Source organism: Anolis sagrei, chromosome 1, assembly GCF_037176765.1.
Source record: "Anolis sagrei isolate rAnoSag1 chromosome 1, rAnoSag1.mat, whole genome shotgun sequence".
NCBI lineage: Eukaryota > Metazoa > Chordata > Lepidosauria > Squamata > Dactyloidae > Anolis > Anolis sagrei.
The window spans coordinates 176,827,827-176,843,826 of NC_090021.1; the positions used below are offsets into that span (position 1 = coordinate 176,827,827).

At 38.9% G+C, this 16,000-nt stretch overlaps 1 protein-coding gene across 1 annotated transcript in view; it reads left to right on the forward strand.

The window, feature by feature from the left end:
• Positions 1-15,995, forward strand: part of LOC132769185 (aldehyde oxidase 4-like) — a 58,140-nt gene extending 42,145 nt beyond the window's left edge. Inside the window, exons 24-33 of the mRNA XM_067470598.1 lie at positions 169-396; positions 1,378-1,473; positions 1,732-1,860; positions 3,801-3,875; positions 6,276-6,328; positions 8,894-9,008; positions 10,701-10,766; positions 13,281-13,469; positions 14,461-14,628; positions 15,916-15,995. Coding sequence (XP_067326699.1) covers positions 169-396; positions 1,378-1,473; positions 1,732-1,860; positions 3,801-3,875; positions 6,276-6,328; positions 8,894-9,008; positions 10,701-10,766; positions 13,281-13,469; positions 14,461-14,628; positions 15,916-15,969 — 1,173 coding nt within the window. The 3' untranslated portion in view covers positions 15,970-15,995. The remainder of the gene's footprint in view (positions 1-168; positions 397-1,377; positions 1,474-1,731; positions 1,861-3,800; positions 3,876-6,275; positions 6,329-8,893; positions 9,009-10,700; positions 10,767-13,280; positions 13,470-14,460; positions 14,629-15,915) is intronic.
• The last annotated feature ends 5 nt before the right edge of the window (positions 15,996-16,000 follow it).

The window sequence follows — 16,000 nt, forward strand, 5'->3', positions numbered from 1 at the left end:
TACCTCAGAAATGACTTCAAGACACAAAACTATAGCAACCATAAATATGCAGTAACTGATTCTGGTGGTACTGGTAATTAATGTCAAATACAGAAATGTTCAATAATATTTAAATTGTTTATGAATTACTTGAAACAATAAACAGTATGTTATGTGTTTCCATTTAAGGTCAGAGAGATTAATATGTACAAAAATGTGTCTGAAACTCCCTACAAAGAAGAGTTTGATCCTAGACATCTGGGTCGGTGTTGGGAAGAATGTCTAGAAAAATCAGATTATTACAAGAGGCGACAAGCTGCAGAAGAATTTAATAAACAGAACTACTGGAAGAAGAAAGGGATTGCAATCATTCCAATGATGTATTCTGTTGGATATTATAAAACATATTTCCACCAGGTAAGCTTTGATGTTCCAGAAACCTACACTTTTAAACTTAAATCAGAATACTCAGGTGGAAGGCAATTCCGGTTAGGGTTGGCTTGACGCGCCTTTCTCTTTGCACGTTTCTCCCTTTTGCCCTCCATTCGTGCCTTTTCAAATTCTGCAGCACTGCTGGTCACAGCTCATCTCCAGTTAGAGCACTCAAGGGCCAGTTCTCAGTGTCTATGCCACAGTTTTTAAGGTTGGCTTAAAGCCATCACATTCTACCAGGATTTAATTTAATCAGTGACATCTAAGTGGCCTTAATTCCTATTTTTAATTTGATTTTTCTTGAGAATAAAAGATACTAGAAAAGAGTGGGTTTTTTTCTTTTTATTGGGTGAACAATATGCTTGAGAAAAGTATAAAATTTAGAAAAAAAGAGGGGAAAGAAACAGAAACATGGGAGAAAAGAAAAAAAAGGGGGGGGGGGAACAGTACTTCCAGGTCTGGCTGGGGATCCTTCTTTTGTTTTAGTTTGTTCATTGCTCTCATAGCGTTGGTTCTTTTTAACCTAGTTTTTTACATTTCTTTTTAGGTCATTTAACATAGATTTCTATATTTTCATTTTTTAAGAAATCCCTGAATTTCCCCCAGTCTATTTTTTGTGGTTGTAAACTATTCTGGGTGAGTTTTCGTGTAGTAAATCCATATTCATGATGTCCATTACTTTTAAGATCCATTTTAAATGGTGGGTGTTTATTGTGACTTCCGTAATTGGGCCAGACTAATCCTTGCTGCTGTTATCAAGTAAATAAAGATCTTATTTGTGTTTTTTCCATCTCAAAATCTGTGTTTCCTAATAAGAAATATTTGGGTTTAAACTCGAATTTCAGCTGAAGGATTTTCTCTATCTTTTCATATACCTGGTCCCAATACCTTTTGATTTTTTTTACACTTCTACCACATATGCATAAAGTTTCTGTTATGTTTTCTACCCTTCCTATTTTTCTGTAGGCTTTTGCTCTGGTTCATATCTATCTCGACGGATCAGTACTAGTGTCCCATGGTGGCTGTGAAATGGGACAAGGACTTTACACCAAGATGTTACAGGTAACAAACAATAAGACAGAATTATACTTGCCTTTAGTTATAGAATAAATACAGTTTAATAAGTACAACCCTGTTGTCCATTTGGAACTATACAAAAATACATATAATGCCTACTGCTTTATATTTTGTGATTTAAATATTTTCTAACAAGTTTATTCCTAAATGTGCCTTAAATGCAATAATGTTATTTTCCTTCTGTTTGTGGCTCTATTGTGACTTTTGATAGAAATAATATTTGTGTTTCCTCAACCAAAAAAGATCGCCAGCCATGAATTAAAAATACCTTTGTCGTATGTACACAACTATGAAAGAACTACAGCTACCATACCCAATGCAATTATCACCGCAGCATCAATAGGCACAGAAGTCAATGGAAAAGCAGTACAGGTTTGATGTTTATTTATGGCTATTGTTTCAAGACTTACTAATCTGTGAAGAGACTTAAGTCAGCTAACTTGTCCTACTGATTTGGGTGATTAAACATTTCCACAACAGTGCCTCTATCCCTATCCATGAGAAAGGTTGGGGAGGGTATCTTGACAGTTTGAGACACTCCATTAAAAATGTTAGAAAGGTTTTTTTGTGAAAAAAATGCTTGTTATGCATAAAACAATGTTTTGGAAGCAAAATCTATTTTTGCACAATATTTTTGAAAAAATCAGTGAGGGTTTTTTTGCATGAATATTTCCATCACACACTGAAAAAGGTACAGAAATGCTTATAGGTCTTGCCAAATCCTCATATCTGCTAATGGAAAAGTAAGCAAAGATTTGTATCCTGCATACAAGGTTGTACATCCATGTGTATGCATATCGAAATCAATCCATGAAGTTAGATCTGTGGAGGGATGATATCCTATTTTAATTTAGGACATTCCACAATATCAGAGGAAGGACCACCATTCATTGGAGTAACACATACTTTCCATGCAAAAGATCTTAAGTACCAATCATTGCAATCTCCAGTTGAAAGGAAGAGGTAGCAATGTATGGGAGAGACCTTTTAAGCGTCACCCTCGAGCACTAAGGCCAATCAAAGCAAAGATTGTTAGACTACATGGAAAGATAGGTTGAACTTGTATAGGGCAGCTTCTTATGCTCCGACCACTTCATCACATTTACTAAATTCCACTGAGTGCTACACTTAAAATGTGCTAAGCCACTGTGTTCATCACATTAGGTTGGGTTCAAGTGTAGGGTAGAGCATTCTTTGTGTATTTTAAGTGTAGGGAGCAGCATTCTTTTCAATCATTTCAGGAGGTGGTGGGGAAGTGGGATTTTGGTAATGATCTGGATGTTTGTCAATTCTGTAATGTGATGGCATTTGTTGCTCTCAGGTTTAAAATGAAACATTTCCCCAATTTGTGGGAGGAGACAAAGGTATCCTTGTTAGGGAAAGTTCCGCCATTATCTCTTGCTCATCAAGTTTTTACTTTGCAAGAACAATTTCTTTTTAAAAAAAATCAGTGCAGTCTTGGGAGTCATAGTTTTCCAAGGTCCATTCCCTTCTCTTGGCACATTTGCAATATGGAATGAATGGTCTTTCACCCCACTTTAAATGCCAAGGCTCCATGTAGTAGAGTTGTCCTGGGAGTTATAGTTTCCCAAGGTCCACATCCTTCTCTGGGTGGAGCTACACTGTGGAATGAATGCAGTTTGACCTTTCTTTAAATGCCATGTCTCCATGAAATGGTCTTGGGAATTTCAGTTTCCCAAGGTCCATGAACCTTCTCAGGGTGAAGCTACACAGTGAAATGAATGCAGTTGGACCTTACTTTAAATACCATAGCTCCATACTATACAGTCTTGGAATAGTACCTTCTCTATGGGGCAGCAGAGAGAGAGAGTAAATCGCTGCTTTCCCTCCCTCCTGGAATTAAAGTCACATAACAGCTGACATTTCAAAGAGTGGAGAGTTTTTCCAACAAAGAACAACGGGGTGGGATGGTGAGCAATGCCTAGCAATTACAGTGTGATGGTAAAAATCAACTGAAAGAATGCTGAGTACAACTGAGTAACACTGATACATTCAACAGTGGGATGAAGGCAGGGAAATCATCTGTTTCATTTCAAAACAGAGTATGACTGAGCTATATAAAGTTATATATAACTTTAAACATTTTTAATTTAAAATCTTTCGTTAAATCATTATATTGTTTAATATGTTTTATTTTATTTAAATGGTCTTGTTGTTTTTAATCTTTTTTAATGCTACTTATAAACTGTTATGAGATTTATTGATATAGGGTGGGTTATAAATATTTTAACAAATAAATAAATAAATATTATTTACTGATAGCTCTTTTATTTTGATGTCTGTTTCCACAGAAAGCTTGCCAAATCCTCATAAAGCGACTAGAGCCAATAATGGAAAAGAATCCAGATGGAAAATGGGAGGACTGGGTAAGTACAATATTTTTTTTAAGTATTTAGTTTCAGCAAGAAAAAAAAACATACATCACCAAAGAAGACAAAGAAAAAGAACACACATAAACCAAACAAATATAACATAGTCCAGTTAAATAATAAAAGTAAAGATACTACTTTGATATCTTGTCTAAACATCCCTCTTTCCTTTTGAGGTAGAGGTTCTTCCCTAGTCTTCTTGCATTCCATTTGGTGAAAAGAAAACTGAGGGCCTATCCAGACAGTACCTTTATTGCGGTAACTCCTGCAATAAAGGAAGGGCTGTCCAGACAACATTCTGGACAGTCCCAAATTAATTTGCTACAAACCAGAAAAACCCTGGTTTGTAGCAAAATAATGAGATACTGGATTTATTCTATGCCTTCTTGGAAGGCGCAGAATAAACCCACTATTTCCAGTGTCTGGACTGCAGTCCAGACACCATTCCCACAGTTTTCCAGACTAAATTAACCCAGTTCAAAGCAGATATTGTGGGATTTTCTGCCTTTATATTCTGGGATAGAGGGCTGTGGGAAAGGGCCCTGAAACGCCTAGTTATTATTTTTGTTCACAGAATCAAACTACTACTTCTTCCCTATTTCCTCTAACTTTGAAGGTTTTAAGACCTTTAGAGTCCTTTATTCATGATTCCCATGAATTCCCCATTCATGTTTTATTTATTGGTAGAAATTTTTATACCCTTCCTGTTGTAAGACCCCATCAAAATAACAAAAGACACAAGGCAAAAAAAATCACAAGAATTGTGATAATAAGTGCTGGAAATACAAGAAGAACGGCACATTTTACTATACATGGTGGACTGGCAAGAAAATATAAATATATAAAATAAATAACTTTATTTTTATACCCCGTATAACAAAAGACGCAAGGCTGCAGACATAATATTATGTCTGGGCAGGATGGATCTTCCCAGAGGTTTTCCTTTCCTTAAAAAAAAGAAAAGAAAAGAAAAATCCCACCCCTGTGTCTCCAATATGATAGCGAGACGATGATGGATATGTGTTATGGTGAAGTGAACACTTCTTGTATTTAAACTTTCTTTTGCATTAAAGCTGCCACCAACGTAAGGTGTTTTGGGATTTAAAAAAAAATTGAGGTGAACTTTTTCCACTCCTGTCAACACTGCTCTTATCCCTGGCTCCCAAACAACTGTTTGTTGAGAGGCTTTTCCATAGCAACAGGATGTTAAAATTGCTAGAACTATCACAAAAGCTTGACAATGGAATGATGTACAGTAGAGACTTTGTTGAAAGTTAAATAGAATAGGATTTATTTTTAAAACAAACAACTAACTACTTCTGAGAGGTACAAAAAGCATGACTTGTTACAAAAGTACTTCAGCTTGATTGGTTGCTTGAACAGTTCTCTTCATTTTGTTCTAGACAGAGCTAACCAAACAGAACTAACTGTTGCTAACAAAACCCTCACTCTATTTCAGGGAATAGTGATGAGTCTGACTAGCCTATCTAGGTAGCCCCTGGGTTATTAACTAACTCTACCATAGAGTTCTTCCTGTTAACCATCCCAGCCTGGAGAGCCAATCTCTTGTGCTAACTCTCACAAGAGATCAGACTACTGTCTGACCATTTCCCTATCAGCTCACAGCACTGTCTAACACAGACACCCTCTCGCCTAACTCTCTCTCCGCCCCAAAAAAACCTATTTTCAAAACCCCCTGAAGCTACCTTCTTTCCCTCGTCCGACTTGGCTCCTCCCAACTGCTCTGACCAATCCTAGGAGTCTCTCAACTCCTCCCCTCTTCCAACCATCCTCACTTATGATGGCTGCCTCTCTGGCATTCCCTCCCAAAATGGAGGCCTGCCTTACTGTTATCCAGGCTCCCTTTTCGGGCCTACCAGGTAAGATTCACCACACCCCGCCTCCATCTCCCCGAGGGGACTTGGGGCGGCTTACAAAGGGACAAGCCTGAAAATTACAGATTAAAACACACACATTAAAATAAAATTAACAAAGAGCAATCAAATAAAAACATATCCCAATAACAGAACGCCTTCTGGGTTGTAGTTAAAGAAGTACTGCAAACTGTTTTGTTTTTTTTTTACAAAAAAAAAAAAAAACCTTACCACTTAGACCAGAGTTATTTCTACTGGATTTAGCTGATGGAAGTATAGAAACAAAAGACAGTTTCCAAAATGCAGTAACAGCAGACCACATTATTTATGCAAAAAAAAAAATGGAAATTGGAAAAGATCCCTTCAGTGGATGATTCGTTACTAAAATTGATTCAATTGACAGAGATGGATAAACTCCCTTGTATATTGAAACACAAATCTATACAGAAATGTACAAATTTATGGTTCTAGGCTTTAACAATAACTGTTAGAAATGTTGATGAAACTAATGTGTCTCTTGCAGATAAAGGAAGCTTACGAGGGAAGCATCAGCCTCACAGCTACAGGTTACTTCAAGTAAGGAATCAATTCTTCTTTCCCACATTTTTAGCTGTGATAGTGTCACAAATGGTGGACTAGGATTTTGTCATTTAAAGGAAACTGCAATATGCTTCCAAATGTTCTTGTCATTAACCAAAAAAAGCCCAATTGCTATTGGATTTCATTATTTCTAATCCTACATAGACACATTCATTTGAGGTCTTTGAAAAAAATGTTAAGTATGCACAAACACTTGTTTGCACAAAAACATTTTGTGCAAAAAGTTCCCAAATGCAAACAGTAGTCAAAAATCAACATAGACCTGCATAATTTCACCCAGCAAGTGTTCTTTCATGGGGCAATGGAATAATTTCATGACCAGATGCAAAATTTACATCCCTAACATGTGAAGACAAGAGGCTGTGTTGTTTCTACAGATGTCTGATACTTGTGTTAATGGATAATTCTACAGGGAGGTTCCTCCTTGGTGAATTCTTGCTGATGATTAGTGGTTTGGAACTTGGCAGGCTGAAGCCTGTAGTAGCCCAACTAAGCCATAGCTTGTGGAAGAGAGCTGATGACAGATTGCTCAAAGGAAGCCCCAGGAAGCAGAATTTATAGTTGCGTCGTAGCTCCTGCTTCACCAAATACCCTCTTTATCCTCTTCCAGATAATCTGGACACTGCTAAAGACTTCTAAGACTGGGATCTTAGGTCAGTATGCAACCTTAAAAAGGGGGTCTGTGGGGAAGGTACAGACTTGCAACAGACCTGGTCCATGTAAAGAAAAGGCAAGGTAGGGAACAGAGAGTTTGTATGGAAAAAGGAGTGAGAGAAAGTACAGTAGACAAACCAGAGGAGGAGGATATGAGGTAAAAGGAAGAGGAGAGTCCAGGACAGAAAGAACAGTAGGGGGAAAGTGTCAAAACTGCAACAACCCATCTTAAGAATGCCTTGGACCATAAGAAGATCAACCAGTCCATAGTCCAGGAAATAATGCCCGACTGCTCACTAGAGGGAAGCATATTAGAGGCAAAGATGAAGTACTTTGGCCACATCATGAGAAGGTAGGAAAGCTTGGAGAAGATAATGATGCTGGGGAAAATGGAAGGAAAAAGGAAGAAGGGCTGGCCATGAGCAAGATGTATGGATGTTATCCTTGATGTTATCCTTAAAATGGCTTGACCTTGAAGGAGTTGGGGGTGTTGACAGGAAGCTCTGGCGTGGGCTGATCCAAGAGGGCACGAAGAGTCAGAAGCGACTGAACGAATAAACAACGACAAAATATAGTCAGCTTGGATGTGTCAGGATAAGTCATAACTACTTCCGAGGTTGGCAGTCTTCCAAACGTCTGGCTGAATTAACGAAACCCTCTGCATGTACAGTGTTCCCTCACTTATTGTGGGGGTTATGTTCCAGGACCTCCTGCAATAAGTGAAAAACTACGAAGTAAAGACACTATATTTATTTTAATATTTATACATTATTTTAGTAGTTATACACTATTTTAAGTCTTTATAAACTTAAAATAAAGTGAGGGAAAGGAAGGAAAGTCCCTTCAAAGCTGGAAGGAGGGAAGACTGATGAGGGAAAGTGCCCTGGAAAGCGGCGGCACCGGCAAAAACCCGCAAAACAGGAAAAATGCCGTGATATATATTTTAAATTAATATTTTTTGAAAACTGCAAAACAGCAAGTCCGCTAAAAGCGAACCATGAAGTAGTGAGGGAACACTGTAGTTCCCAATCTTAGAAACAGTCTTTGGAAGGATGTAGCTCCTGCAATACCAAATCATGGTGTAAATGCCCCCATATCCTATTGAAGCACTGGGACCAGTTATTTTTTCAGTAGCAGTTACAACCCTCCAAGGTTTCATGTGCCGAGACTCTCCTGATATCAAGGGTTGGGGTTTATTAAACAAGCACAAAGTGAACCAGGGGCATATTTAAGAGTGAAGTAACATTGAATCTATTCTACTCCTGTTATATTCCAATAAACTTGTTACTGTTTTTTCTCAAGCCTTGCCTCAGATACAATTTATCTAAGTCAAACAGCCCTGTATAAGAAGAAGAGGGATCAAATTAGGGTTATTAAATGTAAGCCACGCTATCAAATAAATAAACCCCCCTTAATTAGTGGTCCCTTGGCATTGAGCTCCTAAGTTGATATTGATAATTACACAGCTTCTTCACACCAACTGTATGATTCTATGGTTCTAATGGAAAAATAGCATCATACCTGATAGATAAGTAGTCTATTATTTTATTCAAGGAATCACGATTTGAAACTAGACCTTTAGCATTCTAACCACTATACCACAGTGGTTTTCCCCGTGATGCTCTAGAAAAATCCAAAGCTACTTGCAGAGGAACAATATCAGGAAAATCAAAAATTCTTGGGTTAGACATTAGAGCATATCCAGCAACCACTAAGACTCATCTGAACCATTTAATGGCATGCACCAGGAAACCATGTGTTGAATCACTAGGTGCACCCCAAATCACTTTTCAAGAAATCTAACCTGTTCAGACTTTTTTCTGTGAATATTATAGCAAAGTTGAATTCCAACATTTGAAGGAGTCTTCCTTTTTTCTCTCCCTACAGAGGCTATCACACCAACATGGACTGGGAAAAAGGAGAAGGCCATGCAGTTCCATACTATGTTTTTGCAGCTGCTTGTTCTGAGGTTGAGATTGACTGCCTGACAGGTGACCACAAGGTAAAAAGGGGAAACTTTCCACTTCATTCCCTACTTCATAAGCTGCTTGATATTTCACTTCACTCTCTGCATGGCTTATTTATTGTGGTTACAGTCAATCACCACACTGTGGCACTATCTTTCCTTTGTAGTGGGATAGCATGCCTTTGTGAAACAAGAGGCTATGCTGACAGTAGTAGTGCTGCTTTTTGGGGTTTCCCTGGCAGGGAAACTCTCAGCAATTGGCATCATATTTAGCACTTGAGTAGAAAGGTATCCTTCCTCCCTCCCGCCGTGCTTTATCATGATTGACCGCAACTTGTCATGTGACCACCAGTTTGCCCTGCCTAACATTCACTGGTGCAAGACTGGCAAAGAGTTGGGTAGCCTTGCAAAGGGCCAACTGTCCAACGGGCAGCAGCCAGATTACTAACTGGGACGACATACAGGGGGCATACCACCCCCTGTTATGTCAGCTCCACTGGCTGCTGGTCCACTTCCAAGCTCAATTCAAAGTGCTGGTTTTGACCTATAAAGCTCTATACGGTTCTGGCCCAGCTTGCTTGTCCGAACGCATCTGCTGCTACATCCCACCTCGTAATCTAAGATCATCTGGGGAGGCCCTGCGTTTGGTGAGGATGAGAGATAGGGCCTTCTCGGCAGTGGCCCCTTGCCTGTAGTACATGCTTCCAAATGAAATAAGATTGGCTACCTCCCTCCTGGCTTTCAGGAAGAAATTGAAGTTGTGGTTTTGGGACCAGGCCTTTGGACAACAGACGTAATTTAGCACTTTGATTGGAAATTGACTGGAAAGGCGCTACAGCTGATGATACTGTTTATTGTTTTTAATTAATGCTTTATGTACTGTTTTAATTATTGTTTTATGGATTTTAATTATTGTGGGATCATTGTAATTGTTTATATGTAGCAACATCGAATCGTTACTAATTGTAAGCCGTCCTGAGTCCCTCTTCGGGGGTAGAGAGAAGTGGTTGGCTAGAATTGGGGACTGGGATTTGTAAAATCCAACCGTGAGCCACAAAATGCAATATGGATAGAATACTCATAGCCTGAATTACTATCTATACTCATATATAAGCCTAGAAATTTTAGTTTAAAAAAAAAAACAATGCAAAAATGTGGACTGGCTTATTTTATTCTGAGTCTTTATAAGTATTCCACCTTAACTTTTATCTCTCCCCCTTCTCTGAGTAGAGTGGTGAAAGGCAAGAGCTTAGTATGTCCCAAGAGAACCTAAAACAAGCACAGATCCCTTGAACTGTCTCCAACATGGCACAACTTTAGGGCTTTTGAATGCCTGGGCAGGTAAATAGGGGATGGTGGCTGTCCCCCTGAGTCAGGATTGGCATTTTGCCTTCACTGTGGAATGACCCTCGACTTACTCACAAGCCCTTTGTTAACTGCCATGAGTCCCCCTGCGGAGGTCGAGAAAGGACCGTATACAAATGTCCAAAATAAATAAATCAGCCATATCAAAATCCTTCTTTTGGGTCCTGAAACCTACCTTCGACTAATGCATAAGTATATATGGTAGTTCACAGGGTTATTGTGAAAATAAAAAGGAAGACTAGAAAAACAATCTTACTGCCTTCAGTTTACTGTAGGGAAGACAAGATGCACATTAACAAAGAAGCAAATGAAATAATGTTTTCTTACTATAAATGTGCTCATGACAGTTTATTTCTGCAACAGAACATCCGCACAGACATTGTCATGGATGCCTCTTTCAGCATCAATCCAGCTGTAGACATAGGCCAGGTATGTAACCATAAGTTCTGCGTGCACACATTATACTCAATCTGAGTAAATAGCTCAGTTTTCCAAAAAAAAAAAGTCAAAGAGCTGAACCCCACTTGCATTTAATTCAGTGCTTATTCCCAGAAGCCTTGAATCGTAACCTCATTTTATTTGTGGGGTAGGAAGCTTGGCCACTTTCTGAACAAGAAAATAGCATTTCAGAAAGAAACAAGGGCAGGTAGAGTCTCCCTTATCTGAGGGTCTACTAGACAGTGTCAAAATGCAGGACAAATAAGTGTGGGACCTGACACAAGTCCAAAAACATACATGTCAATCCCAGTAAATGTTCCCTCATTGCCCTGACACCTTCATTTGTAGTGGATTTTAGAAATCTGCAAATTGTACCAGGGACATCCAGCAGAAGTTTACTTTTTTTGTTGATGCTCTGAGATGCGCTGGACCTCATATGCACTCATACAGATATCTAAATGTACACACAAGCAGATTTCTTATTATCTCTCTTCACCCTACTGTAGATTCAAGCTCTGTTTAATTTCATAAAGATCAGAACAAAGGAATGCTTGCAAAGTTCTCATTGTAATTGCTTTCCATTTGTGCTTTCATTTAGCCATCTGTGTGTCCATGATTCCATTTATTTGCAGCCCAGATCAGCTGTTTTCGGATTTTAAAATGCACACATGCTCTGGAGCAGTCCACACCAGGGTTTTCCTTGACTGTGGGGATATTCAGTCATTGGAATATTATTGGATTTTTGGGTTTTAAGCTCACCTTTTTAATATGTGATTTTCAACTGTTAATCCAAATCAGTGCGCATTTTCATGAAATGTCATTTAGCCATCCCCCCCCCCCCTTTATCCTGGTTTCTTCTGCATTTTAGAGCATGTGTAGCAGCACCTTGAAATGCTTTTGATCAGAAGTTTTTCCAATTTTGGATTTTTTTGGACTTTGAAATACCTGTATTTGCATACACACACACACACACTCACACAAAGAGTGAACAAAGAACAAGAGGGAATGAGAGCTAGTCATGAGTACCTACTGCGCTTTTCCTCAAGGAGCCCTTGCTCCACCACTGTCAGAAATTCAATGCGGGAAAGAGAAAAGGAGGAAGGGGTGGAGGAGGACTCTGCTTGCACAGAGTAAAAAGCAGATACCTCAGATGTGTACTGGCTGTCAGGATACAGTTGTGCCCTTTTAACAAAGTAGCCAGTAAGAATGGAAGAAATTATTCCCCACTGCACTGCCACTCTCCTCTGAGTCTTTTTCATTCTCCCTAGGATGGTGTCCCACTACACCAGCTTTTCTCAACCTGGGGGTCGGGACTCCTGGAGGGGTCACAAGGGGGTGTAAGCGGGGTCACCAAAGAACATCAGAAAACAGTATTTTCTGTTGGTCATGCAGATTGTGTGTGGGAAGTTTGGCCCAATTCTATAATTTGTGGGGTTCAGAATGCTCTTTGATTATAGGCGAACTTTAAGTCCCAGCAACGACAACTCCCAAATGACAAAATCAATATTTAGAACCCTCCACCAACCCCACCAGTATTCAAATTTGGGAGTATCAGATATTTGTGCCAAATTTGGTCCAGTGAATGAAAATCCATTCTGCATATCAGATATTTACATTATAGTTCATAAATTACATTTATGAAGTAGCAATGAAAACAATTTTATGGTTGGGGTGTCACCACAACAGTAGGAACTGCATTAAGGGATCGTGGCATTGGGAAGGTTGAGGACCACTGCACTACACTGTTGGCCAGATAGAGGGCAAGCATGGAGGTATCTAGGACTTACTTTTTAATGAATAATAGTACAACCCAATTGTACTCAATCAACTCAGTGCCCAGGCTTGTGCACCCTGGCATCATGGGATTCAACTGAATTGCTTTGGTAAGCAAACCTATTGTCTAATCATCCCTGCATGCAGTGCAGACGTCTAAACAAACCAAAGACTATGGTTTGTCTCTTATTATATACAAGCATTGCAGAAGTATGGCTTGAACTTGATGTTTGTTTTAAGGTTTTCTTCTCTGGCTTCTTGGAGAAATACATCCAACTATTAACCACTGTTGCATTTGGATATCAGAAGAAGCAAACCATAGACCAAAATCCATTGTTTTTTAGCCACTTAAGTGCCAATGGAAGCAATCAGAAAATGTGAGCCAGTGCACTGGGACATCCGTGCTAAGCCATAGAGCAGGGGTCCTCAAACTAAGGCCCTCCAAGGTCATTCACCCGGCCCTCGCTCAGGGTCAGCATAAGTCTGAAACTACTTGAAAGCATACAACAACAACAACAATCCTATCTCATCAGCCAAAAGCACGCCCACACTTCCCATTGAAATACTAATAATTTTATATTTGTTTAAATTGTTCTTCATTTTAATTATTGTATTTTTAAGTGTTTTTTGCACTACAAATAAGATATGTGCAGTGTACATAAGAATTCATTCATTTTTTTCAAGTTTTGATATTCTAGTAAAATTAGAATTAAGACATTTTTATTTCCTCAGATCGAAGGTGGATTTATTCAGGGGCTTGGACTTTACACCATGGAAGAATTGAAGTTTTCTCCTGAAGGAGAGCTGTACACACTGGGTCCAGATACATATAAAATTCCTGCTGTCTGCGATGTCCCAGAACACTTTAGAATCTACTTGCTGCCAAATTCCAGAAACCCAATTGCAATCTACTCCTCCAGGGTAAAGAAATTTGGTCTGTGCATGATGCAATGTTCTTGAATGTTTCTTCTATTCAATATTGTGCAATTACAGAGAATTTATATTAGGCATAAAGCATTTTTAATCAAGCAGAGGCTTGGAAACAAAAAAATTGTCTGATATTCTGGACTGGCATTGAAACAAATAATGGAGGCCCCTTAAAGCCACTCTTTATGAAAACATCAATGAATATTCTGCAGTCCCTTTTGTCATCTTCCTTATTCGATTAATTTCCTATTGTTTTAGATTTCAGCTCTGAGCTGAACAAAGCAAGGTGGAGCTGATGGGAGTTGTTGGCAAAAACAGTTTTGAAGGAAGCAGATTAGTGAAGGCTTTAGTGACAAGAGTATATTCTGCCCTACGTCCAAACTGGATTTTAAATTAAATGTGGCCATTTCAAGGTCTTTCTATTTACCCCAGTTGTTGTTTTTCTGAGAATGTCTCTGTGTGTCAGTTATAGAGCTGGTTAAACTCTTTTTGACATACAAAAAAACTTCAATAAATAACTTTCATACTTTTTTCTGGGAAGAGAAATTGCTACATACAATAAGAACCATCATCTTTGATTGATACACTGTGAATGAAAATAACATGATACAGAACATAACTTAGACAATAAGAAATGTAACAGTGTAATTATATGTATTTACTCAAAACAGGGCTTGGAAAAGTTACTTTTTAACAACATCTTCCAACCTCCCTGAGCAAGCATAGCCACTAGTAGAATATTCTGGGAGTTTTAGGAAAAACATAGTTCTTTTCAATTTCAAAATTAGAAGTAACCTCTACAGAGTATAATCAAATTTATCTCAGAGCCAACTTAGTGCCGTGGCCTGTTGGACTCTGAGATGCCAGCGTTCGAATCCCTGCTCAGGAACTTTAAGGGCCTAAACTCAAATGATTGCACATGTAGAAGTAATACATTCCACCCCCCCCCCCCTTTTTTTCCTATGTGTCTCCTATCTTCCTACAGGGTATGGGAGAAGCCGGAGTGTTCCTCGGATCCTCTGTGTTTTTTGCTATAAGGGATGCAGTGGCTGCTGCCCGGAAAGAGCGAGGACTAAATCGCAATTTCACCCTGAACAGCCCTCTGAATGTAGAGAGGATTCGCATGGCCTGTGCTGATCGCTTTACCAAGATGGTAAAACTTTTCCCCTTACAAAAATACTTCCTCAATTATTTGGGTTTTATTTAATTTCTCTGGTAGTTATTTATTTTATTCATATACTTTGTTTAATTGGGCTTGGCCCCATGTAAGCCACCCTGAGTCCCGTTGGGAAGATGAAGGCAGGGTATAATAATAAAGTTATTATTATTATTATTATTATTATTATTATTATTATTATTATTATTATTATTTGAAACACCACAAGATGAGTCCACAGCAGACACTCTGCTGGCTGTTGTACTGGATCACACGTCGGGCATTTCCCAAGTGTCTAGGACTGTGTGATGTATCGGCAAATAATGCGTGCAGATCCCAGTAAGGTGGCCTTCTGCAGCTGGCAGATGGTAATCTTGTCAGTGCCGATTGTGTTTAAGTGCAGGCCAAGGTCTTCAGGCACTGCACCCAGTGTGCTGATCACCACTGGGACCACCTTGACTGGCTTGTGCCAGAGTCTTTGCAGTTCGATCTTTAAATCCTCATATCGTGTCAGCTTTTCCAGTTGTTTCTCATCAATCCTGCTGTCACTTGAGATTGCAACATCAACAATCTATACTTTGTTTTTTAACACGATCATGAGGTCAGGAGTATTGTGCTCCAAAACTCTGTCAGTTTGAATTCAGACATGTTCATTCTCTGTAACTTTTTCCGGCTTGTGAGCCCACCAGTTCTTTGTCGCAAGCAGATGGTATTTGTGGCACAAGTTCCAATGAATCACGGTGTTATGCCTCTGCTTGTAGTCTGTCTGTGCAATCTTCTTGCTTATTATTATTATTATTATTATTATTATTATTATTATTTATACAGGACTCAAGATGGCTTACAATCCCACACTTAGATCATAGTTTTAAAAGTCAAGTACAAACATTAAAAAAATAATTAAATAATACAGTGTGGATTAAAGTAAAAAAACAACAAAGTAAAATAAAATAAATTACTTTAAATAGCCTTTAAAATTCACAACCTACCCACCCCTGCAAATCCAACAGCATGTCCCTTATCCTTCCCTAAATGCCTGCTGGACTGATTAAAATCAAGTTTCAAGAGATGCTTATGGAAATACTTCAAATTAACTTGCAAATACCCTTCCCTGCCTGTTTCTGGGGCATTTCTTGCACTTACTTTGTCAGGCCTCCTACCAGTCACTGGTGTATGCTATAAATATATGAGGCAGAAGATCACTGAATGTTCTGCAGCAGATAATTGTATGCCTTAATATGCAACTATGCTATAAAACAATCTCCCTTTTTCTTTCCTCTTTAGATTCCAAGGGACATCCCTGGGACCTATGAGCCATGGGAAATCCAAGTGGACTAGTGCTCTGTGTTTCGGTCTCAAAATGTGTGAG